The sequence below is a fragment of the Rhipicephalus sanguineus genome, chromosome 3 (assembly GCF_013339695.2).
Source record: "Rhipicephalus sanguineus isolate Rsan-2018 chromosome 3, BIME_Rsan_1.4, whole genome shotgun sequence".
Taxonomy (NCBI): Eukaryota; Metazoa; Arthropoda; class Arachnida; order Ixodida; family Ixodidae; genus Rhipicephalus; species Rhipicephalus sanguineus.
In genome coordinates, this window is record NC_051178.1 from 132,977,015 (window position 1) to 133,004,476 (window position 27,462).

Here is a 27,462-nt window from a genome sequence, read left to right on the forward strand (position 1 = left end):
TTTTCTCTTTGTGTGTATACCTTCCGCTTACCGATCTGATCGGACGCGCATTTCGGGCTGACCGACTTTCTAGCGGAAGAAGTTATCTCAGATAGCGGCGACGTATTTTCGTCGCGGAAACGTCCGAGAGCACGGGCGCCTGCGTCGCTTGTTACTTATTTTTTCTCCTTAGCCGCAGGTTGGGCTCGAAGGTGGTGGCATAGCCGGGCGGCTTCTGTTTGTGTGCGGAGCTGGCGTCTAATGGAGGCATACAACGTACGTCCAGGGATGACGGGGAATCCACAGTCCGCACCCAGCGCATGCATGACGCTGCTGTCCCCGTAAAACGGTGCAGCGCAGTGCGGGTCACCTACAAAATATTTACTACAGTAGTCTTCTTGTAGACCTAGCTATATACCTTTCCGTTCTATATGAACTTTCACATATCATGTGTGAGCAAAGGACACTCGTAGATTACTTATCTCAGCCTATGGTCGGTTCACACTTTACGAAGGTATAGAAGAAGTCTGTGCATGGTGTCACTGGCCGATAAGAGGTTGTGGGGGCATATGTGTCTACAGAGAATTTATAGAAAATTTTAAGACCGTCCACGCATCGCTTAATGATTTTCCAACGTGTAGAATCAGATAAACAGTTACCAAAATCACTTTAATGTTCTTTTGTTTATTTTTCCCTTATATAGCCTTCGCTTGATGGACTATTCAACGTTGTGCTGAAACGACTGTAGTGTAAACTTAAACAGACCGGCTGAGTTTTTTTTTTTTTTTTGATGCGCCTAAGCTGGCTTTCCAGAATCTCTCAATGGTCTGCGACAGGGCTGCCGTGTCAGCATTTAAAGCAGCATTGATGTGTGATAATGAAGATGACGTGATTTTTGTTACCTCGCGTATATATACGAAGGAATCAAGAGTGATGTGTACTATGTATGGAGGGGCGATACTCGTATACCACACCCGCGTACATCTCTCTGACCGCACTGCATGAGGCAATGAAGCAATGAGGCAATGCGTGAAAGCCAACTTAACAGCTTACGAACGCAGTCTATAGTATACACCGCAGGTCAAATCTGTTAGTGCTTATAGACTATACACGCCATTACACAAGTTTCGTTTACTGAACACAATTTTAACCGAACACTTTTCGTAGGGCATATACGGGAAACCTCAACTGAAAGTATTTAGAATTTGCCAGCAACAGTTTTCAAAATACTGAATAGTGTTAACCGCCACCGGGGCTGCTGGCCGATGATTCAGCACTAGCCAACTCATTCAGTGAATACTACATGACAGCCAAGACGCTGGAAGAATTAAATCACGAACTATTGTAAGTTGCGTTCAGCCTTCTCAGCGCAGCTTCCTGGCTTGCTGCCGTGCAACTTTAGCATGCGTCATGCTGCATGGTTTTTTTTTAAACGAAACGGAGCTCGTAATGACGCCGTAATAAAGAAAGAAACCGGGAGGAGCTGGACGACGTCGAGTAGATGGAGGAAGATGAGAGCAGCGTGCAGCGCCCAAGACGATCGGTCTTCATCCGGCTGTAGTATATAGCTGCATGCATGTACTACGTGCGATTGCGATAGGATTATAATGCGATGCAGGCCTGTACGTTAGATCGTGGCGGCTACTGTCTCTAACGTGCGTGCGCTTCTTAGCTGATTTACGGGTATTTCGAAATAGGGCTCTATCCTTTTGATTGCTCTCAGATCGAGCTGCGTATAATAATAAGTTAGGTTGAGATGGAGGGTGCGTACAGATTTGCATGTCTATGCTTCCTTTTGGCGTTCCGGGATTTGGAAGGAAGAAAAAAATAGAGCTCTCTGATAGGTCGCAGCTTCATTATGATAGTCGAAGTATGCAACGTATTGGACAGCAGCTGATGGCCTTAATGCAATGCGCAGCTGAGCCCTTTCGCTCACGTTACCGGGTTAGAGAAAGTGCGCGTTTCATAAGAGGACGGTAGAAAGATAGACGTAACGCCGACCCTATAAGTAAGCGAAAAGCGCCCAAAGCTCTACATTAAAAAGGCTGTATGGAAACTTTTCATAATCGTAAAGCTATACCTTTCCTGCGATGAAGTTCGCCCAACTAATGACGGCTGCTTCTGCAAACAGCGTGTTCAAGCGCAGTTTGCTTATGCTATGATGCAGAAACTGTATAGCCACAGCTCTATTGATATAAACACGCGTAATAGACAAGCCCCAGCACGTGCAACTATACGACCTTCTCTCCACTTGAAGCACAACAAGTGCCGTCATTAGTTGGGCGAATGTGCAGCGCAGGGAAGCGCACTTGCGGTCTATATGTGCGTGCTAATATGGCCGTCAATCTCTTCCCCGTGCTACGCTTCATTGAACTTCAAAGTTATATCATCAACATTTCCTCCTTGTCAGCAAAACGAACGACGTTTGCAATGGCGAGTGCCACTTGAAGCACATATCCTCTTTTCTTGCTTTTGTATTGGTGTAATAAATTCTAGGCCAGGAGGCGTCGTTCAACTTGGCAGAAGACAGGTCTTTCTTTCTTTCTTTCTTTCTTTCTTTCTTTCTTTCTTTCTTTCTTTCTTTCTTTCTTTCTTTCTTTCTTTCTTTCTTTCTTTCTTTCTTTCTTTCTTTTTTTCTTTCTTTCTTTCTTTCTTTCTTTCTTTCTTTCTTTCTTTCTTTCTTTCTTTCTTTCTTTCTTCAATTTAGCGATATGTGCATGCGTACGTGTGCTCACAGAAACTCGACCGAAAGTCCAATGTGAAACGCATATTAAGTTTTCTTTATTCCAATCCTTTGTTCACGCGCGTGACCCTGTCGAATCTTTTTGGGCAATTTAGCGAAAGTCGAGACGGGAATTACGCAAGCTCGTATACATTAGCCCAGCATGCATACAGCGTAATGCGAAAGAGTTGATCCAGATGATCCGCGGCTTAATGATCTTCGTAGATCATTAAACGCTACGCTCTCGTCTCTGCGTGGTGTTACGCTTGAAAGAGTTTACGCGTGGATGGAAAGGAACAGGAAAAAAAAAGCACCTTTTGTTCGGAAGCATAACGAAAGCGAAGATGGCTTCGCGCATTTTTCTTTTTCTCGCAATTCTAGGCCAGCTCTCCCGCACGCCGCGTTCTGCACGCTGTTAAGAAATTTGCCACGCTCACGGTTTCGCTCCTTTTTGCAGAGAAGAAACAACAACTTACGATATACTTCCTGGCAAGGTACAACGCGTCGCATACAACGTACGCCATGATTCAATCCTTGCAGCTTTCGCCGCTCACCGAGAAACAAGCTCTGCATGCCCCATTCACGTCAAAAGGCATTAAGGCCACGGCCGCTCGCGTCCAGCGGAGACATCGTTTGCTCTGTACTTCGCGTGTGATCGCCATTACCGGTTGCGGAGACATGGACAAACGGGCATTGCATGCACGAGGCCAGGTCTGCCCGAAGAAAAAAGACCCTGGATCCATTGCCAATGGCCGAGCCAATTCACTCAAGCTCCTTTTTGTTTTCATCGCTCCGAGCTTAGCAGAACAAACACACCGCAACAACGCCTAAGTACACTTACAGGTTGTATAGAGTTATGGACAGGAAGCCGAGGCACAATCTTCGATATGGCGACACACAGTCCGAATGCGGCGGCGATTTGTGGCATCACTTAAGGGCACGCTTTCGAACGCTGGCGAGCTTTGGCTCAATCGGTTGCGGAGGGATTAGAGAGAGCATAGATGGCTTTAATGGAAGCTGGAGAGGTTATATAGCCGACATGCTATGCTGCAGAATGCAAATGACTGGAAGACGGCGTGATGGATAAGTGCCTTGGGCACACGTACAAACCACAGGTACAGTTCGTGCAGTGGTCGTCTGTACCCCGTATAGTTCAGGGCTTGAAACACCACGCGCATTTTTGTCGTACAGCCAGGATGGGCTGTCTATGACGTTATAACGGCTGTTGACAAGCAAAACGTGCTAAGTACACCGTGTATTATACGGAACACGACGTTCTGTGTGTATCGGTAATTGCTGGCTTCTTTTTCTTTTGCTTATTCTAAATTATTTTTCGATAGCAATTCGTGTAGACTAAATGTTTAAGTTGATTCGGCGGAGGCAACCTTGGTCTCATGCAGGGTTGTCAGGTGCCAAGTTTTGGAAGTGGCCGCACAGTTTCCGAAATAGTCAACAGCTGGATGAACTATATGCAGGCAACAGGTAAAAAAAAAAAAGCGTAGCTGAGAAGGTATTCCGCAGTTAAGGCTAGGTGGCACTTTAGCGAAGGAACAGAACCTCTGCGTTAACCAACGCGGATTTCGGAGGTGCCTCCATCGTGCACTGATGGCTCGATGCCACACTTTAATGTCACCGACGATAGATAAACAGGTGTATCTTAGAGTATGTGCTGCTGATAGAGTGCGAAATAATTACGAATCCTGCATGAATGTTCATTTATTAGTAGGAATTTGCGGTATATGCTACCACAAGATGACTTATTTCAAAACCACAGAAATTTGTCAAGTCTGGGTGGTCCCATCTGCACTGACCGCTGCAGCTGTGACAAGCGCCGGCAGGTTCACGCCGCAGTCTGTTGAACGTCGCATCGCCTACACTCTGAAAGAAAAAAAATATATACTTTGACTCTTCCTCTTTTTTTTTTGCGAGTCCTTAATTTCAACGTATGTGAGACTCGTGAACTCTCTTGGGAGAGTCTTTGAAGAGTCATGGGACCCTAAAGAGAATTGACGTGTCTCTATAAGCAAGTCAGGACTCGCCAAAAAGAGTAACACATACTCCTTTTTTTCTTTTTTTTTTTAAGGGTGTATCGGGCAGCGGAGCTAGCTATAGAACGACACTTTCCAGAGCATATAAAAAAAAAAACTGAGCTAGGTTCACGGAATTGCCGTAATGAAAACAAAACCAAATCAAAGAGTACTTCTAATCAACCCTTTCCGTTTCAATTGGCTTTACCATTATGAGAAATTCTTTTTACCAGTCAAATAAGACGAGGAATCGAAGCTAGCCTCGACTGTAACCTATAGGTTACAGTCGAGGCTAGCTTCGAGTGACGCATCTGCCGTCGCACATTGATATCACTGCAGATTTGCCACGCGTGTTTTATTTTGACCACACCGCAATGTGAGAAGCTTCGCCATTGTTTGAGATCATTCTGTTAAGATTGCGCGCAGGACGCGAATTGTCTAGTTTATTCGAGAGCTTACGCGACCACCAGCGATACCACTGGAATCTTCTATAGCACATGTATAAAAGTCGACGCGCTTCACCGCTTGTCAGATTATCGACCGCCGACACTCTGTTCGACGCTATCAGTGTGCAGCGTGTATTGCTTGCAGTTTTTAGCTTTTCCTTTCCCGCGGGCACAAGTTCGCTCAAATAAAGAGTTCCGTCTTCGATAGCCCGATTGCCGTCTTCTTCGCCGTGCAGGACGCTCATAGTGTTCGAAGCGGTGTTCCGGGACTGGTATATGTGATTGAGATAGACAATATTTTTACATTTATATGCTCCAAAAGGTGTCGGGTTGTTGGAGCTTCGTCTCCAGAGGGCTGCTCTTCGCCCTCTTGTTGGAGAGGCATGATCGAAAAAACCCCGATGCCAAGGAGGTTCGCAAATGCAACTTGTCCCGGAAGTTCTCCGGCGCATTCCTCGCGGCGCCGTAATGTGGTGACGAGGTAATTTGTGGCACGCCGTTTGGGCTGTGCAGAGGAGGCGGGTCGCCGCCGCCGTCGACGACGACCAAGACGACGTCTCCCGGTCGGCGGCGGACGAGGGAGGAAGACCTAACGGGAACCTGTTTACCAGCGTGGATCGTTGCTGCGGCTGGGAGCGCCGTAAGCGCTGTGCGCGAGCGCGTGTAATGGTTGCAGCCAGATGCATCGAAGGCAAACGGAGCTGCGTACGTGTTGGCGGCCAAATCATCGCAACAACCGTGAAGACTGAGAGGGGGAGTTTGCTCATCACACGAAGACATATCGGGCTGTTTTCCACCCCACTATGTGTGAGTTATGAGTTGGAGATTACCGTATTCACTCGAATACATGTCGGTCTCGATTCTAGGTCGACTTCCTAGATGGGACAGGTGGTGTTAATAAAATGGTCTCTGCTTTCGCTTAATGTGATCGAACCAGAAAAAAAACTACAACAAGGAAAGAACACGAAACAGACGATTTTCCTTTCGCAGGTGCATTTGCCATCCGCAAGCCAGCTTCGCGAACTGCATGTCCACCATCAGGATTACCTGAAATGTTATCTCACGAACAATTCTTGCGTAAGATGTTTCCTAAATGTTTTTTTTTAATACGGGATAATGTATTTAATTAAGGCTTGTCGAAATAATGAAGACAGACAACCGAACTTGTTCTCAGTAATGCCTCGAACATGCGCGACTTCCTGCGTAGGATCTCCGCCTCTCTGATCGCCGTCGTTAGAACATGTTCCGTGTTTCCGTTGTGCCCGTATAAGATCAGCAACACATTTTCCTACGTCATTGTCCGTGTTCTTGCTGTACGGTGAGAGCCATCCCTTCCGAAACGTTCCCTATATCCCATTCCATGCAAGAACACCCGCGTACATTGATATATGTGCACGTTAGAAAAAAAAAAAGAAAATTCGGCAGATCCCACGCCTTGTGGGAATCGGTTTTATGCAAACCAGTCAACGAGTTGTTCTATGGTGCATTTTTTTTTTTTGGCTTCGAGCCAAGCGTTACAACGGGGATCTACGTGTTTTTTAAGTGTAGTAGTTGTGTGCCCATCGTGGACCTACCAGGCACGTCGACAACACTGGCATTTAAAGGGTAACTTATGGTCTGACGTAACGTCAGCCCTCACGTTAGAGTACATATACGTCAGTATTATCGAAACTAAGTGCACTTTATGGTGCACTCGTGTGAGTATCATAGGTAGCTTTCGTTAATGTATTCCTCCGGGGTCGAGCAATCCTTGAATATAGCTTTCTGAATCATAAGAATACTAATGTAATGTTTATTAGACTGCTACAAAAGCAGAGCCAACACTGGAAACCCAGACGTTAATATGATATGACGCCTGTATCGTAACAGTACATATGTAGTGTTTATTGATTACTTGTAAAATTAGATAGCCAGCACCACAACCACAATCGACGTTGCACCGACATTACGCCTGCATAGGCTGTTTTAGATGCGAAGTATCTTAAGGCGGAGCTCAATCCGGTGGTGGTGGTGGTGGTGGTGTGCGGCGTGACCACCCTTACTGCGCATGCGCATACCCTCTCCACTCACCCTCTCCCATTCCCCTCTCCACATTCCCTCTCCCCTTCCCCTCTCCCCTCCCCCTTTCCACTCTTCCTCTGAAACGCGGGCTAGACATGCCGAAATTCTCTCCTGCGCAACGCCGCGATGAGCTCGAGCGCATGCGCGTCCCCTCCCCTTCTCCCTCCTCTCCTACGCTGCCCCCCTCTCGCCCGCCTGTCGACCGCGTTCCCCGCTCGCCCTGTGAGAATTAACGGCCAGGCTAGATGGAAGATACGACGCGCGTAGCGTCCCTCTTCGCGTTCCACGACGCGAGGTCGGTAGCATGCCCAACGAACGCCAACGGAACGCGATCGTGCAAGTGCTCCGGCTTCGCATCGCCTCATGGTCCCCTTTAGCGGGAGATGGTGTAATTTTTCTTTTTCCGAACCAGTTTATAGATCTGGCGTGGCTCTGTGGTATAACACGCGATTGACACTCAAAATACTTGGGTTCAATTCCTTTCGGGATCCCAATTCTTATTCTTTCCATTCGTCGGGTCAACGCTGCCGATGTCGCTTTTTCTTAACACTCTCGCATATAAATTACCAATGTCTGTTCTCGCCGTTCCTGGGTAGATATAAACTGTCAATCACCTGTGGCGCATACCCGTACACCGCGGCCCGTGGTAAACGGATATGTGCCACACGTGTCTGATTAGATAGATAGATAGATAGATAGATAGATAGATAGATAGATAGATAGATAGATAGATAGATAGATAGATAGATAGATAGATAGATAGATAGATAGATAGATAGATAGATAGATAGATAGATAGATAGATAGATAGATAGATAGAAACGCTCAAGGTGCCTTGGGTTCGCTAAGAAATGCTTCGCATTTAAAAATACAGGTGGTCAAAATTAATCTGGAGTTCTGCACCATTGTGGCGTTCCTCGTAATCATATCGTGATTTTCGCACGTAAAATCCCGAAAGTTAATACTCTTAATAGAAATGTAATGTTACCCGGAAGCTTGCCGGGAACCCTAGATCTGCAAAACGCTTTTTCGTTGGAGGAGTATCTTGCCCAAATGTATGCGCAACTGCGATATAAAAATGAGATTTACAGTACCGAATGAAATGGGTGAAGACAAAAATCCGAAGGTAGGGGGAAAGACACCGTAACAGTACTCATGTAATCAAGGGTTTCACGAAAAGCCGTCTGGCGAGGGTAGGTCATTGTAGAAACAAGCTTACACTTGTCAGATAAAATGCTTACTGATGTTTCGGCCCCGATACGGGTGTCGTGATCAGGGCATCCGTACGAGAGCCGAAACGTCAGCAAATATTTTTTTTTTCACTTTTATTTGGCGAGTTTATGCTTGTTTTCTACGCAACAATCCCTGTAGCAGTCTGTGTGTGTGTGATAGTGCGTTATACCCAGAGTTGGCTCCAACCTACACAACGATTTGCGAACTGCTATATGTATAGCTGTGACTATACTGGACACTTTGGTCGGTTTCCAAGACGTCGGCGTATACAATGACGATCCTCAAACAAAGGACTTGCTATTGTTATCACCTCAGTTCGATGAAACCGTTGTTTTTTCTTTTCTTTTTTTAAGAACAAGTGATGAGCAACAAAGAGCAAAGCGGTAGTCAACGTCTGCAATACAGAGTACGCACGCGTGGCCTCGAAAAAGGCCCTCTTGTCCGCGCGCTTTTGCCGACACTCGTTGGTTGTCGGGATTGTTGAGCTCTTTGTCAAGCTACAACACAGACCTGTCGTGTTGTCGGAAGAAAGCGACCGGCAACAAAACCCGGCGGCTGACAAGACGGGAGCGTGACAGTAAGACAGACAAGCCTGCAATTTGGAGAGTCGCGTGACTACTACGTTTGTAATATGCACACGTGCATACAAATCACACGCCACGTCTGCGGCCATTCACAATGATGTCGTCGCTGCCTAGAGAGCAGCTTGTAACAATCCTGTTGGGACTAAGCTTTATACGTTTAATACGTGTACGCCTTTACCTTTTCGAATTGCTAGTTTGCCCTGCATGCGGTGTATCGGCGGACCTCAAGTTAACTGGAGTCTATGTTTTTGATGTAGCCTATAACTTGTGGCCTGTTGCGACCCGTTGATGAAAACAGTCCGTCGTAGCGCAATATGAGGCATCCGGAAGGTTAGAAAGTGGGACCATATGTAGGGCATAACTGTGTTACAGCTGATGTTATTGCAGCGCCCATAAATGTGCGCGCGTTTGTGCGTGTGCGCGTGTGGGATTTCACTTGAACAACAAAACACTGCACCATGCTGATTCGCAATTCACCATAATAGTAATAATAATAGTAATTTTTTATTTCTTTTAAATCATTTATTCATCTGGTCGGACTTACACAATAATTTTCTCCATACGCATGGTTTTATGTTGTCCAGCTCTTCAGTTGTTCCTGCAATTGCTTATCCATTCGCATAACTGTCCGCTTCTTAGCCTGTACTACCCGTTGTGGGTACGTGCCATGTTTCCAAGGTTCGTGATCATCATCTTGACCGCTGGTCGGGCGGTTTTGTGGGCTATGGCCCACGACGCAGACCCGCGAGGGGACTCGCACCTCGCAGGTACCGTCGCGGATGTGGCCGCAGCCCCGTTCAGCGCGCTGCCCGTCAAGGAGATCGCCGTCAAGGACTTCGTGCCCGTACATCTTGCAGGAAGCGCAGGTTCGACTCCCCCCAGCAACCTTTCCTTCCTCGATTGGTATTGCTTTTCGTTCAATAGATACAAAAGACAGCTGACACGAGTCAGATGTCGACGCCGCGTGACAGTCGAGCCGACACGTAACCGCGATCTTCGCTGCGACAGCAGCAACACCTCTTGACTTCTCACTCGATCGAAACGCGCTTCATAGTTAATCGCAATGCGATACGCAGGCCACTGAGAAGAAGTCGATTCTTTAGTAATTGCCGTATTTGCTCGATTGCACGCGTGACTGATTCCGCCTGCAAGTCGTATGTGGTAGATCTGCAAGGAAATGATGCGGAGAAGAAATGTGCAGCTCGCACGTCACTATATCATGAACGAATGTGTTGCTAAAACGTACACAAAGCTCCCACACCCCCTCACATACGTACTGTAGGCCAGGGGCGTAGCCAGGGGGTGGCACACCGGGCCCGTGCCCCCCCCCCCCCCCACCCGGCGAAATTTTTTTGCCATGGCATACAGAGCACAAAATGACGCTCGACCATGCACATATGCCTGCCCGGCCCCCACTTCAGATCAAGGAGGTGCCACCCCCCCCCCCCCCCCACCCCGGAAAAGCTTTCTGCCGCCCCTGCTGTAGGCTTAGGGCCAATGGTCGGCCTGAGCCCTCAGAGAGGACACGGAGGCAACGACAGCAAAAACAAATCAACCTTTGCTTCGCGAAGGCCAGGTCATGACTGAGGTTTCCCGCACCTGCCCGAGCCACGCGTAGCGGGCTGTTCGTTTTTGTCTTCCAAGGCTCGGCGCAGCTAGTGCTCCTGGTAGTATACATAACCACGGCCGCTGGACGAAAAAGCGCCAGCGGCCGTGACATAACTCTCGCTCGTCCCCAGGATTTGTGGACATGTGGACATTTGTGGAGGCAGCAACAGCGTCCTGCCATAACTGAATGAAAAATAGGCGAAGAAAAATCATATCTGACGAAAAAAGCCAGTTACCAAACAGGGCTCCCGGTTATATGCAGCAGAGACCCATAGGAACATTTCGGTAAAATTGCAGTGTCGCACTGCAATACGTGTGACACCGCCCATTGCCATTAGCAACACATGGGGCCCCATTGTAAAATATTAAACGCTCTGGGAAGCCAGACGGTTTGTAGCGCGACACTGTAGTTTTACCAGAATGTTCAAATAAGTCCTTTTTGGTAACAAGCTTTTTTCGTCAGATTTGATTTTTTTTTTGCCTATTTCCCATTTAGTTCCGGCAGGACACCGCTGTCATCGACCAGAGATGGCGCTACGTGTACATGCTCCGAAATCCTGGTCATGTCCTGCTTCGATTACATCTCCTGCTGTGTTACCTGTGCAAGTCCAAAGTGAAGGTGGGAGCCGACGAGTCCATGGAAACACAGTGTGTTGTTGAGGTGTTATGAACAAGAGCAATGTACCTCAGACAGACTGGCCGACGTTTCGATAGGTTTACCTATCTTTGTCAAGGGCGCATTGTGCCATGTTTCTTTACTATGAGCTCTAGTAGTTCTGGGACCCTCCGTGGTGGTCTAGTGGTTATGGTGCTCGACTGCTGACCCTGAAGTCGCATTATCGAATCCCGGCCACGGCAGCCGCATTTTCGATGGAGGCGAAAATGTTCGAGGCCCGTGTACTTAGATTTAGGTGCACGTTAAAGAACTCCTGGTGGTCGAAATTTCCGGAGCCCTCCACTACAGCATTCCTCATAATCATATCGTGGTCTTGGGATGTAAAACCCCAACAATTATTATTAAGAGTAGTTCAGGACCAACTTATTCAGAGGACGCCCCTGTTGACGAAAGATATATGTTTTCAAGCATAAATATCATGGAGGTGGCTATTTCGCGAGACGCTGGTGTCGTATCATGTTCCCGCGTGTATATATGGTCCTGGCTCGATGTCGCCACGGTTTGGGAAAGCTCTTCGTCTCTCCTGTTCCAGGAGCAACGAAAGTGATCGGTGCTCACAACTCGCTGGCCAAGGTGAAAAATGCGTGTCACTTCGAGCCCGACGTGCCCTACGCAACGGGCGTACGAGCGGCGATTCGGAGCAGCTCGCCGGAGTTACGCCGTAGCCCGCGAGAGGACAACAACCGCCGCTCCAGCTCGCTGCTCACCCGTTACATACAGTTCCCCAGCGACGGCAGCCTCCTCACGGAATCCAGCGCCTTCAGGGAGCAGCGCTCACTTCAGGTACATGGACTTCATTCCACGAGTGCTCTTCAATAAGGAACGAGAAAGGGAGTGGACCATGGGCTCGTTTCTTTGTTTGACACAAGTGGCAAGTGGCGCTGGCTAACACTCCCTGGATTAGAGTGAACTGGGCTAGTTGGTACTGGTTCGTTATGTTACAGCGCGACAAGAACGAGGAAAAAGCTAAGTCATGTCGTCCCCTGCTCGACAAAGCCACTGTTTTCTTCAGTTAGAAAGATACCGTATCTATGGAGAAATCATGGAAGCGCTGTAGATTAAAAAAAAAATGGCAGATCTCACGCGTTGTGGGAATCGGTTTCATGCGAAGCAGTCAGCGAGTACCTCTATGCTGTATTTTATGGCTTTGGGCCAAGCGTTACGAGGGAGAACGACGTGTTTTTGCAAGTGCAGTATAGCTGTGTACACATCGTGGGCTTACCAGGCACGTCGACAATATTGGCGTTTAAGGGTAACATATGGTCTGACATAATGTCAGCCCTCACGTTAGAATACATACGTCAGTATTATCGAAACTAAGTGTACTATATGGTTAAATTATGTGAATATCATACGTAACTCCGGTTCATGCATTCCACCGGGGTCGAGCAATCCTTCAATATAGCTTGCTGAATCACAGGAAAACAAATGTAATGCTTATTAGCCTGCTATAAAAGCGGAGCGAACACTGGAACCACAGACGTTAATCTGATATGACGCCTGTATCGTAGGAATACATATGTAGTGTTTACTGCTTTCTTGTAAAATTAGATAGCCAGCGCCACAACCACAATTGACGTCGCACCGACATTACGCCTGCGTAATCTGTTTTTCCAAACCAGATTACAGACCTGGCGTGGCTCTGTGGTAGAATGCCTGATTACCACGCAGAATGCTTAAGTTCGATTCCTGCTGGGATCCTAATTTTTATTCTTTCCATTCGTCGGGTCAACGCTGCCGACGTCGCTTTTCTTAACGCTTTCGCACTTAAATTACCGATGTCTCTTCTCGCCGTTCCTGGGTAGATATAAACTGTCAATCACCTGTGGCGCATACCCGTACACCGCGGCCCGTGGTAAAGGGGTATGTGCCACACGTGTCTGGAGGAAAGGGTTTGACGGCGCACGTGACAGGATTTTCACGTCATTGATGTGATGACCCGACAGTCATATTTGTCCAATCGTCTTACCCTCCCATGCCAATTTAGGTCTACACCATGTTAAGGAGGCGATCATGAGAGCACCCAGACGTAGGCAGATAGATAGATAGATAGATAGATAGAAACGCTCAAAGTGCCAAAGGTTTAAGAAATGCTTCGCTTTTGAAAAGCACGAAGACAAGTGCCGGCCGTCGATCACTCTCTATATGTGAAAGCGAGATAGCGCTTCTAGACTTCGGGTGAGCAGAAAAGGGAATGACTCGTGGAAACCCTTTCTCACCTTTTTCGTGTATCATTTTTGCAAGCATGTATGACGCGGTTACCGTGCGCAGGCGCGGAAGTTTGGCCTTCATTATAAGAACATGTTTCTTGAATAAAAATTTCGTTTGGTTGTCAGCGCTGTTTCCCGTCTACTGTGTGCTTTTCCCTCGTTCTTTTCGCGCTGCAACATAATAAACTCCCTGGATTATACAAACAGAAATACCCAATATAGTGTACGGAAGAATGACCGCCGCTGTAGCTCAACCGGTGGAGTATAAGACGCGTTATGCGAAGGTTTCAGGTTCGGTCGCTACCGATGACACATTGTTTTTCTTTTTTTCATCCAGTTTAATTCATTTCCATTTATGTTTACTACCCTACATCTAAAAACTACAAGTAATGTACCCTGTGACTCCCTTTGCTTCATTGTCGGTTGGTTTAACAAGCTTCTTAAGCGTTGAATCGCGCAAATGAGACAGGGACAAAAAGAAGAGACGACAACACACTGATCGCAAACTACCAACAAAAGTTTATTTCCTGAGCACACATCATCTCGGGATCATGAATCAACAAGCCCAACTGACAACCATTCTGAAGTTTAATAAGGTTGCGTCATTCAATGGGGGATAGCATTACACATTCGCAAGACCAAGTGTGTATTGGTGATCCATACCTCGGCGGTATACAATGACTGCGGCGTTTTGCTGCTGTGAACAACGTTGCGGGTTTGACAATCGGCGACGGTGGCCGCACTTCCATGAAGTAATGCAGAAATGTTCGCGTTCTTAGATTTAAATGCGCATTTAAGGCCCCCCCTCCCTCCCCCCTCATGTAGTTGCAATGAATACGGACCATTCATCGCATTGTCCCATGGAAGCAGTGTGTTGCTTCGTGACGTAAAATCCAACACAAAAAACCTTCATAAGCTCGGATCCCGTGTCTACTACAAGACATTCATGCCAGCCTCCTGAACAGGCTGTATAGGGCTATAGGTGTCGTCATTATGCGAGCACGTAATATGTGACATTTGCATGTGTGTGATAAAATTTGCATCGCTCCAACGCGGGGAATCACATTGGTGTACTGAAATAGAATGGTAACACACTGTCGTCTTTAATATGACACGTCACATAACCGTAAGAATGGCAGACTGGGCGTGTTGGTTCAGCATATTTGAAGTGTAAGACGCGACGACGACACCGGACAAAAGGGAGAGTACACACACGCACGCACGCACGCACACACACACACGCACACGCACACACACACACACACACACACACACACACACACACACACACACACACACACACACACACACACGCACACGGAGCGCCACTTCCAAAAATATTTATTACGAAATGAGTCTGCGCACTGACGAAAAATGCGACATCGCAGTGATGATTTGTGACAGCGCGTGGTATATATATATATACTGTGCTCATTTCTTAATAAACTTTGTTGAAAGTGGCGCTCCGTGTGTGTGTACTCTCCCTTTTGTTCGTTGTCGTCGTCGCGCCTTGCACTTCAAAAAAGTCGCATACCTGGCGCGTTCCCAGCAACGAAGCATAAGCGAGGCGCGCAGCTCTCGAGAACCCTTGGACCCCTTCAGGCAGCTTATACAAAGCACGGTTAATTACTTTATTGTATACATTTCCAATAGATTGTATTGTTTCTTAAAGGCGTACTGACACAAAAGCTTTGGCGTCGCGTTATTTTGCTGCAATGTGTTGCTGGGGGCCTGTTAGTCATAAACCGGCACATCGTTTGCTGCATCGCGCGACAGACACTTAATTACAGGCTCCTCATTACCGACCAGTGTCAGTTTCGGTTTCAAGAAAAGACAATCCTCCGGGTGCAACTATCACCACCTAGCGGAAGCAGCGCTCGATCACGTCAGCACTCAGAACTGTGAAGCGTTTCCGCGCTATTCGCGAGCAGCCGCCGAGAAGCAGGCTGCTGGAGCGAACGCGGCAAAAAATATGGCGGCTATGACGTCATCATAACTTGTTGCAACGTGGTCACGTGAGGGAAGTAGGGGGTCCCCAAGGGTCCCTTCTGAGGGCGCTGTCGATCGCTCACGCAAACTTCAAAATTCATTTAAAATAACTTCCAAGCTATATTCGCTGTTGGTATTTTGCAAATGATATACACATGTTCACCGGAATCGATACCGCAGGCTATCTCGGCCGCGAAATCTTGTCAGTACCCCTTTAAAGGAAAATGTAGGGTCATAATGATGCGGGTTTCGGTATGGTAATTCGAGCGGATATCGGCGCAGTAAAAGAGATCCGCCTCTACTCGCGTGCGCAAGCGCATATTTCCTTTGCAGTGCAGGAACATCGACGTCAAAATCCGCTCTTGCGTGACTGGCGACTGGTCGCTGGAAAGGGTTGTTAGTGCCCTTGTTGTTCGCAAGACGAAGCCTCTAGGCCTGTAAACGAACCACGGAGGGCACTCGCGTATCTTCATTTTATATGTCAATTTAACGGAAAAATATTCGTACAGCTTTATACGTAGTGGGGCACCGTATAGCTGGAGGCCGACATATTCCGGGCATACGTAGGCACTAAGCGAAGGAAAGAATTAACGATCGATATTTAGACACGCGAAGGCAGGATGCGATGCCACTGGCGCTGTTTTAGTTGTTTTCTCGTGTCTTTCGTTCCTTCGTGCCCTGCTGCGCCGCAGTGTGTCCGACAAATTTGCCCATCCGAGCTATTTTAAGCACCGCGCCATGTGCTGATCATTGACGTGGAAGAAGCTGGAAATAACGATGCGTATTCGGGGCAGCGGCCATAAAATAGGAGTGTGTTCAAAAAGAAAGTAAAAAAAAAAACTAGTTGTCTTGTCAGTTTATCTAGGTAGGGCAATTACAACTTCACCTGTGCGTGCCCGAATCTCGCTGTTTTGTGGCATTTCCATAAACGGAATGAAACAGTTTATAGCTTATTCCTCGCCGAGGGGGACCTTATTTTGCGTTTATATATGCGCCTGTATTTTGTTTACAAACAGCAATATTTATTCACATATAACAGCAGTATGGAGAATGAAACGGAGGCAGCAAACTGTCCATTTCGAACACCGAACTGCGCAGATTTATTGGTTACTTATGCAGTCTTTTTTTTTTCTCTCCGGAGAACAGTTCAATCACTCCGTTAAGCATTATGCTAGATTCACGTGTGTCAGGGGCGTAGCCAGAAATTTTTTTCGGGGGGGGGGGGGGGGGTTCAACCATACTTTATGTATGTTCGTGCGTGTGTTTGTATGTGTGCGTGCCTATATACGCAAGCAAAATGAAAAATTTCGGGGGGGGTTTGAACCTTCCCAACCCCCCCCCCCCCCCTTGGCTACGCCCCTGACGTGTGTATAGGACTATAAGATTCTCTGCCTTTTCTGATTTCCGAAAGAGAGTAATTCGCTTGCGCATGTCACAATTCTCGGATCGAGTACACTGTGACATTACAATGCAGCTTCGGCGCTCTCCTAAACAGCAATCACACAGATCGCATATACTGAGCGTATACTTTGTAGGGCTTATCTCGGCGTATCGCCGGAGTCGGCTAGCCCACTTTATACTGTGAAACGTTGATACTGCGCGGCGTCTGTGCCCTGTACGTAAGTGATTCCGACCGAAAAAAAAAGAGTTGGTTGAGGTTTAACACTTGTAAATTTACTCATCACGAGCGAAAGGCATGCTTTGGCTCGGTTTTGTAAAGGCTGCGCACGCAGTGTTTCATTAAAACCTGCGCCTGGTCACGTGGTACCGCAGCGGTGAGGCCCCGAGCGAGCGCAGCTGCGACGCCTTTCTGCGGTGGATCACGTGGCATGACGTCACGCCTGCCACAGTTGCGCTCCGGTGGCTCAAGGTCATTGCGACGCGATGAATGACCTTGGGAGACATATCGTAGTAGAGCTTTCGCTCAAACATGTCATCGGCTTAGTTATACAATAGACGATCATAACACAGTCGTTATACTCTAACGTCTACGTAACTCTGGAGAAACGTGCAGTTTTATGTCTGTTAGTTACAACTTTTTGCTTTCGCCTCCCGTTTTCTTTGTGCAGCGCCTGGCGGGGCACATCCCGTGTGGTCCTGGCCGAGCCGTCCTGCGACGCACCAAGCTTCGCGCCCAGCGGTCGGCCATGTCCGAACTCTGGAAGAAGCCCCGACGGAACCTCATGGGCGGCGTCGGCGTAGACGCTCACGCGCGCTCCGAGCCGCCGCCGCACTCTATGTTGCTGCCCGAGGGTGACGACGAGCTCGCGTCGACCAACGACACGGTGTTCGGGGCTCGGAGGAGCCGCTTCCTACGTGAGGATATCCAGCCTTGCACCTCTTTTGTCGGCATCTCCTCGTCAACCGCCGACCGCTACTGTTGCAGGTATACATGTAAAACATTGTCATCATGCACATTGCTCAACTTAAAAATGAATGAATGAATGAATGAATGAATGAATGAATGAATGAAAAAACCGCACGGTCCCTTAAAGTTCTTCTCAGTCGATTGTATTGACCCCCCGGCCCCTACCCGCCTTCCGAAAGCTGTCAGCATACAACGTGGTTTGCACTGCCTCCGGATCGGAGGCATTGGAGGTTTTCTGCGCCTCGCGTTGTTTTGCAGTGCCTCCGGGATGTGCCCATCTTTGACCAAGCGACGATGACGTCATCATGTGACGTCAGGTGTATTACGTCGTAGTTGTATCACTGTGACCACCAATTTAGGCTACCTGTGACATCATGATGACGTCATCAGGTGATGATTTTTGCTTCACACGTGACACGTGTTGACGGCGATCCCGACGGTCACTTTTCATGTTTAATGCGGCGTCTAAGGCTTTCGTCTTAGAATTACAGCAGATGTTGAGTCATTTATTATTTTTGCAGAATAATTCATTAACCTCATTAACCCACCTCCTCGCCCCAATGCAAAGCCTTAGCCCCTAAGCTACAACGGTGGGTGGTGCCTGTATAATGTAACCGACTTTGGCAAACATTCAGAAGGCGCTGACCAAGACACCTCTGCTTTCCATGAAGTGCTTCAGTTTCTGTGTTTCTGAAAGGGACCTTTCAGAAACAAAAGCTCGTTTGATGAACACAGCAAAACAGTCGCGAATTTCCTGTTAATTTCTCCTCTGCACCGTAATGAATAAAAAAAAAGCCATTTGATGGCGTTATTAAAGAAAACGCGCAAACGGGAATGGGTCGTTTCAGTTTATTGAATGAATTAAATGTTCTTTTGCATATGTCTCCAAGTTCACCTGTCGCGTCGAGCGTCGCACAGTGATACGGTGTACGCTGGAACCGTTGTGCATATGGTGGGCGATAAATAAGGCGAAGAGGAGCTGTCTCGTGCAGCGCGGGCTCCAGACGCAACGACACTGCGCATGTTTCGCAACGGTCATCCATCTACGAGCTGCTGTCACATCCTCTTCGCTGGTGAAGGATGCGATCTGTCACTGCACCTTCCATGTTGACATGTGTCAGTCGCCGCTAAGATTGCGTCGCACCAAGTCCGATGGCAGGAATCGTTTCAAGGTCGCGATCGGCCCCACGACAGCCTTAGGTGCCTCATCAAACGCAAAATTTGACCGTCGGCGTCAACACAAGTGATCCAAAAAAGTCATCACGTGATGTCGGCACCATATTACGCCGTCGTGACGTTCACAGATCGTCAAAATTTGTGACGTCATAGTGATGCCATGATGACGTTACATAATGTGACGTCGCATGATGACGTCATCACATCACATAGTTGCTTGGTTAAAGGTGGGTCGATCACGGAGGCAGTGCAGAACCAGGTTAACTACAGAAAGCTTGCAATGCCTCCGATCCTGGAGGCGCAAAGCCACGTTAGGTGCAGAAACCTATCGCAGGGTGCCGGGAGAGGATCAATACATCGATTCAGGAGAAAAAGAAGACGGCTTTCGCCTTGGAGTCGTCTTAGGCGAATGCATAAGAACCTTGGGATTTTTTTAACGTTGTTAACGGCTATACCGACGTGATTTTATACATTTTGGTTTGGATTACGAAGACGCCGAGAACCTGCATAGATAAGGCATGTAAAGTAAATCGTCACGCGCCTCCACTTCATTGAGCGGTGTACGCGTTACAGAAGCAAGAATTTTCCCGCTGCCCCTCAACGTCACAAGTATACATATCTACATTAACATAGCCATTGTCCCTATCATGCGCCGACCATGTCCTGCTAAATGCGCTAATCATCATTCAATCACAGTAAACCCAGACGGGGCGTAGGGCCTACTCTACCCATTGTTAGCTAATTACTATATTTACGCTTGCAGGGTTCGCGTGTTTCGCGGCCTTTACAACCTGTCTGCATGCCGACTTGCCTTAAAATGCTTAGTTTCTTGCATGTATAAAGAGCAAGCCCAACGGTTTATAGGAAGACCTGATAGGTACTGTTCAAAAGGGGGAGGGGGGGAGGATATGCAATAAAAAAAAATTGAAAGGGGAGCGGGGCCGGGACTCCACGCCCTCCCTTTGGGTTCCCCTCGGGGTTTTCACGTTCTCCCTACGGTGCAAAATAACTGCAGATGTACACAGTTCAGCCAAGCAATAGTGTTATACGGTTCACAACCTTCCTGTACATTGCTTGATGTTGCTTTTTCACTGCTGGTTGGTTAAGAACACTTCTTCGTGCAAAAGTCAATCGCGGTACCGTTCGTATTCGAAACTATTCGAAAAATTTTCGATTCGATTGGCACTTGACGTTTCATTATTCCAATTCGCTTCGAAGTTGAAAATTTTAGAGTTCCTAAATTTGATGTTCGCACGCCCCCTGCTGAGAACTGAAGTAGGGCGTGGAATAGCGCGCGCCATCTCGCCGTGCAAGTTTAAAACGAGAGAAGACTCGGCGCGTCGATCGTCGCTTGAAGGAGCCACACGCAGTGGCTCGTAGCAACGCCGGTGGAGTGTACTTCACTGCCCGGCATCGAAGCCATACGTTGTGCTTACTCCTTGCGCCTCATCCTCTTTTTGGGGCAACAGCGGAACTTCAGACATACGCGCAAGCCAATGCACTTTAATGAAAATGCAACTATCTACCCTTCAAATGAACGCTATGATATGTGCCCGTAACGTTTTAGTGCAATTCTGTTCTTCATTTTCTATTCAAATCATATTGACGCGATATTGACGAGATAGTTTGGAAAGAGTAACATTTTAAATATAAGATTGATATTAATTTTATTTTTTATTTGATGCGTTGAGCCTGCGGAAGTATTATTATTTCTCACTCTTTCTTTCTTTGCTCGTGGGAAAAACCCAGGAACTTCCACATGTGCGTGCATTATCGCTGAAGGGCTCTCCAAAACTGTACGATGACCACTGACAAATACGTCGTTTCTGCACTCATATATCGATTATGAGGTCTTCAAGCCCGACCACTGGTTCGGATGAAGACGCGTAATGCTGGATAACATTCAACCACCATAACAAGAACGAGAAACTCTGTACAACACGATTTCGAAAAAGAACCCTGCGTCAATAATTAAAACCCCACATAACATATATACCTCAGGCCTTTTGATTAATTGCATTTGTAAAATGAACAAATGACTAATAGAACCACGAAAAATTCGCGCGAGGGTGAAAACTACAAAGCCCGAATAAAAGCATCGAGAAAATCGCTTTCGGCGTCACCTAGTAAAACGGACGGCCTGCACACGCGCTTATCGGTGGCTTTCTGAATAAAAAAAAAAAAAACCGTTCGGCAATCTCACGTTCGGTCGTGCCTTTAGCTCTCTTCAGAAATTTTGTGCCATGAAAATGGGCGAACACAATCTGCTGAATTCCCTTTGAAATCAGCCAGCGCCGCACATACCACAGCGTTCTTCGCGATGTACTTATATTCAGGTTTTCTTTTTTATGAAGTGGGGCTGAAATTTTCTCAGTGGGTATTTACCGATTTTTAACACATTTATATGCTCCATGGCTGCTGCATTCTATTCAATTCCTCTTTGCACAGAGCCTATGAAATAGCAACGTTTGATTTTGTCTTCTTATATTTCTTTCATAATCTAACAATCGTTAGCAAGTAAGTATAGATGTACAGAGGCCGATGCATACAGGAGTGGATATGATTAATGTAGACTAGTATTAACATGAAGGGTGAGAGTAGCGGGCCTTGTAAAACTTCACGTGATGCTTCACTTCCGAAGAAATTGGTTTAGACTACGCCAGTACAACCGAGGGGTGTTTGTATATTTAGAACATCAGTAAACGAAAGTAGGGAAATTCAAGGGCTCGTTTTTCTTTGTCAGACACAACACTAGTGACAATAATAACAACCAACAGACAATCAAACCAAAGAAAGTATAGGGAATGTCATTTGGAGTAACTGTGATGTAATTGTGAAGCAAGTAAACTGGACGAAAAGATGACCTGCCGCATACAGGAACCGAACGTGCAACCTTCGAATAACGCTTCCGATGCTCTACCAATTCAGCTGCGGCGACGGCCGTTCTCCCGTACTCTTTTATCGGTTATATCTGTGCATTTAAACATGGAGAGTGTTAGTCAGTGGCGCTCGTAGCCATGACGGCGATTGTGTAACACTCTTCTTTTGCCTCCTGGTGGCACATAGCACGGGATCTCTTTTACGAGCTAGCGGCTGACCAATAATCCTTCGCACACTACCTGAAGGCATGAAGTCTGCTAGAAAGAGACCCTCGCTACCAGGGGCGTAGCCAAGGGGGGGCGGGGGGGGGGGGTTCAACCCCCCCCCCAAATTTTTCAGTTTTGCTTGCGTACATAGGCATGCACACATACAAACGCACGCATGAACATACATAAAGTATGGTTGAACCCCCCCCCGAAAAAAATTTCTGGCTACGCCCCTGCTCGCTACGAATGAAAGAGAGAAGAGGAATTTAAGGGCTCGTTTTTCTTTGTTAGACACAACATTAATGAAAACCGAGAGACAATCAAGCCAAGGAAAGTATAGGGGACGTTATTTGTAGTAATTATGATATAAATGTGAAGAAATTAAAGTCGACGAAAATACGACTTTAACTGACAGCTGTTCATTGTCACTAATGTTGTGTCTAACATAGAACATTAGTCACTATAAAACATTAGAGTGTGGACATTCGCCGTCGTGGCTACGAGCGGCGCTAACACCCCCAGGTTTAAATGCACAGATATGGCCGATAATGTGGACGGGAGGATGACCGCCGCCGTAGCTCAATTGGTAGAGCATCGGTCGCGTTATTCGAAGGTTGCACGTTCGGTCCCTGTCGGCGGCAAGTTATCCACTTTATTTTCTTCACAGTTACATCATAATTATTGCAAATAACAACCCCTATACTTTGCTTTGGCTTTATTGTCTGTTAGTTCTCATTAACGTTGTGTATAACAAAGAAAAACGAGCTCTTAAAATACCTTTTCTTTCGTTCACAGAACATCATTGGTGATTCTGAGAACACCTGTTCTGTATACTATTTAATCCGGCGATATTTTTGTGATTTGTGGTCTGGTCGGCTTAATTTTCTGAACATTTTTCTAGCGATTGATTAGCAAACGTGATGATGTAAGAACAACCGAATGCGCCGTAGGGACCGTGCCTCGAGCAGCTGCCTGCCAGGAGCCTCGTCGCTTCGTCGCCTGGAGCGGCCTCCGGCATCCTCCGAGAGCCGCGGCCGGTGCCAGCTCGACCGGCGGCGGCCCAGCGGGTGTCGCCAGCAGAAACGTCGCCGCGTGCGGGTCAGCTCGTCGTCGCGCACCGACGACTACGAGGACGACCTGCTGCTCGCCAGACTCGAGGACCACGCCGCGTGCGCCAAGCTCTCCCTCTCCGAGCTCCGGTGCCCCGCGGGAAAGCTGCGCACCAGCGACATGTTTGTCGGCGGTGCGTCTCAGTTCGCAGCGTGTGCCCCACTCGCGTTTTTCGCTGGTCGTTCATTCACGCGGAGCGGCGCAACTTCCCTGTTTCAGAGCACTGGAAATGACAGATTTACGAAGGCCTTCTTAGGAATGAGCAATCCGGAATCTGCTGGCGTCTTTGCTACCGCATATCATTGCATATCGCGAGGAACCGGTGCCCATGTGCTGGTATGACGAGCGTGCCGCCTTTACCTTAGAAAAGCTTTCTTGAGTCTCTGCGTTCACAAGATGAACCGCTAAACCATAGTTGTTTATGTGCATACACTCGTATAACAATGCTTTGGGCATCCAAACAAGACCGAACTTCGGGAGAAGACAGGGGCTTGAAGAGATCAAAAATTCTTGAACACAGGATGTCGCTAGAGCCTACCTTTCAACAAGTGTCTTCTTCGTGGCTGCATTGAAGAAAAGACCGCCTGTCGAAACGTTCACTCTAGCGACACCTCCTGTTCATGGACAAAAAAGCTGGTATGGTGGCGCTGCGGCGCTAGAACAGTCAGCGCCGCGAGTAGGGGCCGCGCGCGTGATCCCGTCGCGGCATGCTGCGAACGCCGCTCTGTGGGAGCAGAGCAATGGCATTGCGGAACGAGCAGCGCGCGTGATTGTGTCGATTCCGCGGAACTGAATGCGTAGAAACTTATTTAAAATAAAAGCAGTCTTCTTCACGGCAGTGATCTTTACGCCGCTAACCATGTTTGCGGCGTCAGGGAGCAAACTGTGTCAGCAAAGGGGCCTTTCGAAGTCAGCTGCAAGCGTGTGAAGAGCGTCGACTAGGGCGTCCGCCTTCAGGTTATCAAAGTTTTATCAAGGTCTTCTATTATTTACATTAAATTAAAAGCATTGGGACGAAGATGCGCCTCCATCCAGCAACATCGCCAACGCTCGGCACGCTCGGCTCCAGCTTTTTATTCCCTCATCCGTTACGCGAAGAGCTACCTTTGACTTTTCTATCCGTTCTCGCTATTGAGCGGTGCTTCTCGCTAATAATCAGTCTGCGTGTGTTAGTTGGTGTTCGGGCTAAGCAAGAGAAAAAACGTTCGTTCCTCTCCCTTCTTTTTTTTTTACGCTGGCTCGTTCCCTTCGGACTTTTCGATGATTTCTGCACATTTTCCCAGCTGTCTATAGAACGTATTGCACATTGAGGGAGCAAGGTGCAGATGCAAGGGTGGACGCTGAAGATGGTGTAAGCTCGTCGCCACCTTGTATATGTTTGTTAACAAGTGCGAGCACACATCCTGCATAGACCTATCATGCGCGTGGCTCTGGCCATCGCCGCGTCCCCTTCTAGATAAGAGGATGTTTTACGCTTCGTCGCAGGGTCACGCTGTCACCTTTCCCATAGCACGCAGGAAAACGTGTCGGAACACACAGGCACAATGCAGGGCTTTCGAGCTTCTCTCATCATTGCGCAAGAAGTGGGTACTGCATATGCGGTTTCGGTGCTTCACAAGCTGCCTAAGACCTCCACCGGGCTAAAAGAAGGCAGACTTTATGACCACAACGAGCAAATATGCGCAGTAATAACAAGGAAAGCATTAAAAAATTAAGAGCGTCTGTTTATCTCGCACGTCGCACCGCCCTTATCCGACGCTGTCATCGTTCGTTCTCGTGAGCGTTCCATATAAATCCATATATTTTATTTCTGGCAGCTTAACGACAGTGTTTCTGTAGCTGTTGCGACAGCGATACACGCCACAATACATAGTTACACACCTGTTTGACCGCGAATTACCTTCGTCCTTTCGAATTGCTATGGTTCCGCCCGTACGCACCCGCTCTCAGCCGCGACTGACTAGAAGCGCGCCGCGCCGCGGGCGGCGCCACTTGTTCAGTCAAAATTGCAGCGCACTAGGCCGTTATACAGACTCAAATTATTTACGCTCATTCCTCACACTGCGCATGAATAAGAAGAGCTCGCACCACTTGGAATCAACTGACGGTCGGCTGTCAGGTTTTCAAAATATCAGAATCACTATAAAGATTTCTAAAGCAGTAGTAAAAGGGAAAGGAAATGCTCTTCACAGGCATATCCGTCACGCGTTCCTTCGCATACACTTATACAGTGCATGCGACATTGCATATATATATGGCAATGCAAGCACGCGTAAGCCCCACAAGATTCCAATACTGTGCCCCATATATGCATGCGCTTATGCAAAAAAAGCAGACAGTTATAAACATTGTAAGAGCGGAATATATCAACCGACTTTATTCAAGGATGGACTTAGTTTCTCTGTGCCGCCTTGTTTTGTGTCTTTTTTCTTTCGTTTTTTTTTTGTTCTCGTTTTACAAACGTAGTAATTCCCTCCCTCCCCTCCCATCCCGTCCCCCTCCCAGGCTACGTCAATGAAATGTGTAATTATGTCGTTCCCGATTGCGTTGCGCATGACGGACGCATATGCAGGGGGCCGGCGCTGTCGGTCGGCGGACGTGGTCGAAGTGGCTCGCAACGTGGTGATCTGGGTGCTGGTGCTGAGCGGCACGGCGACCATCATGTTCGGCGCGGTGGGCATCATCGTACTGCGCACCGGCTCCGTCATGTTTCTCAGCTCGGCCGTCGGCTCTGTGCTCACAACCGCGGGCGTGCTGATGGCCATCTACTGCACGGACGCTTCCACAGACCGCGGTCTGCAACGAATGATGAACCACAAGTACAACTACACATGAGCTCGACACGGAAACATGCGCAGCGTGGTTTTTTTTTTTTTTCTAGAACAAGGGCAGGATATTTACGGGGAATCGTGCGAATGCCACACGACCAGAACGGAAATTATACGTCAAACTCCAGGAAACTCTTCGGAATGTGCGTATGCGATATTTACGGTATACTTACGATAGAAAATTGTATAATGACGCGATAATCTTCAAACCGTCCAATCAATGCGAGCATGAAAGTGATGGTGACAAAAACATTTGCACGAAAGCTATAAACAGCGAAATTGCGCATGCCGGCGGGAATTTGTTTTATTTGCCATAAAGACCCAATTTACTACATAGGAGGAAGCGGGGTGGGGGGGGGGGGGGTGGATAACTAGTAATATAATGCAAGCGAGGAAGTGGGACGACACATGCGTGTAAGTGGAACGTATAAAAAACCATCCTATATACAATCTATGTTAGCGAAATAAACAAAAAGAAAATCATAACGCCAAAAAGCGAACTGAATTCTTCGCAGGCAACACACATACATATACAAGGTTATTATTATCTGTGTTTTATTTTGTAACCAAAAATGCAACAACATAAATATCGATAATAAGGCGTTAACGAAACGGAGTGCAAAAATGAATATTAAATATTGCGGAAAGTTCGGTCATTGAATTGATATTGAATGAAGACGATGCGGAGTTTCTAAAATATTGATGTTATGGCCGCTGTATTATATATCCCTGTTTTATTACTTCCGTTTGTTTTTTCTCTTAGCTTGTTATTATATTTTGTACCATTTTATTTATTTCTGCGCTGTTTCTTTACCTCTTTCGGCCTTTTGTGTTGTTTTGCTTTTATTGATGTTTCAGTCAGAAATCGGACATCGCACTCCATCACCCGTTAAATGAATGTGGGTGAAAGTGGCCGAGCAAGACATAATCTTTAAAAAAAGGCTTTTGTACGGCCAGTTGACTTCTAGAGCTTGCAGGAAACGAAATCCCAAAAGAATCGGAAACAAAGTAAAAGGATCGGAAGTTGAATTTACACGATGGTCTGCGTATACCACGTGACCTCTGCTTCAAAATCGTCGTGTTGCGTACCTTTCGAGGCCTACGCGGCGACTTAATATATTGCTAGCGCCTAAACTTGATAGAGCAGTAATTCACATTCGACGTCGAACCTTCGTACCACAAGCTTTTTGTGGCCGCGGCTGTGTGCCTAAACCCGTGCGCGTTGACAAAAATATACTAGCCTGTCATATGTGTTCGTTATGACAGATCAATTTGAAACTTGCATGTCGTTAATGTCGAAAGCGAAATGACAGCAGCGAGTTTTACATGCTGCGAAGTCGGGTATCGTACGATCCCTGT

General features: G+C 47.4%; 1 protein-coding gene across 1 annotated transcript in view; it reads left to right on the forward strand.

The window, feature by feature from the left end:
- LOC119385859 (uncharacterized) overlaps positions 1–26,124 on the forward strand; it is a 27,752-nt gene extending 1,628 nt beyond the window's left edge. The window contains exons 2-7 of the mRNA XM_037653229.2: positions 5,688–5,814; positions 9,637–9,918; positions 11,869–12,119; positions 17,605–17,921; positions 23,116–23,408; positions 25,848–26,124. Coding sequence (XP_037509157.1) covers positions 5,688–5,814; positions 9,637–9,918; positions 11,869–12,119; positions 17,605–17,921; positions 23,116–23,408; positions 25,848–26,110 — 1,533 coding nt within the window. The 3' untranslated portion in view covers positions 26,111–26,124. The remainder of the gene's footprint in view (positions 1–5,687; positions 5,815–9,636; positions 9,919–11,868; positions 12,120–17,604; positions 17,922–23,115; positions 23,409–25,847) is intronic.
- Positions 26,125–27,462: the final 1,338 nt, after the last annotated feature.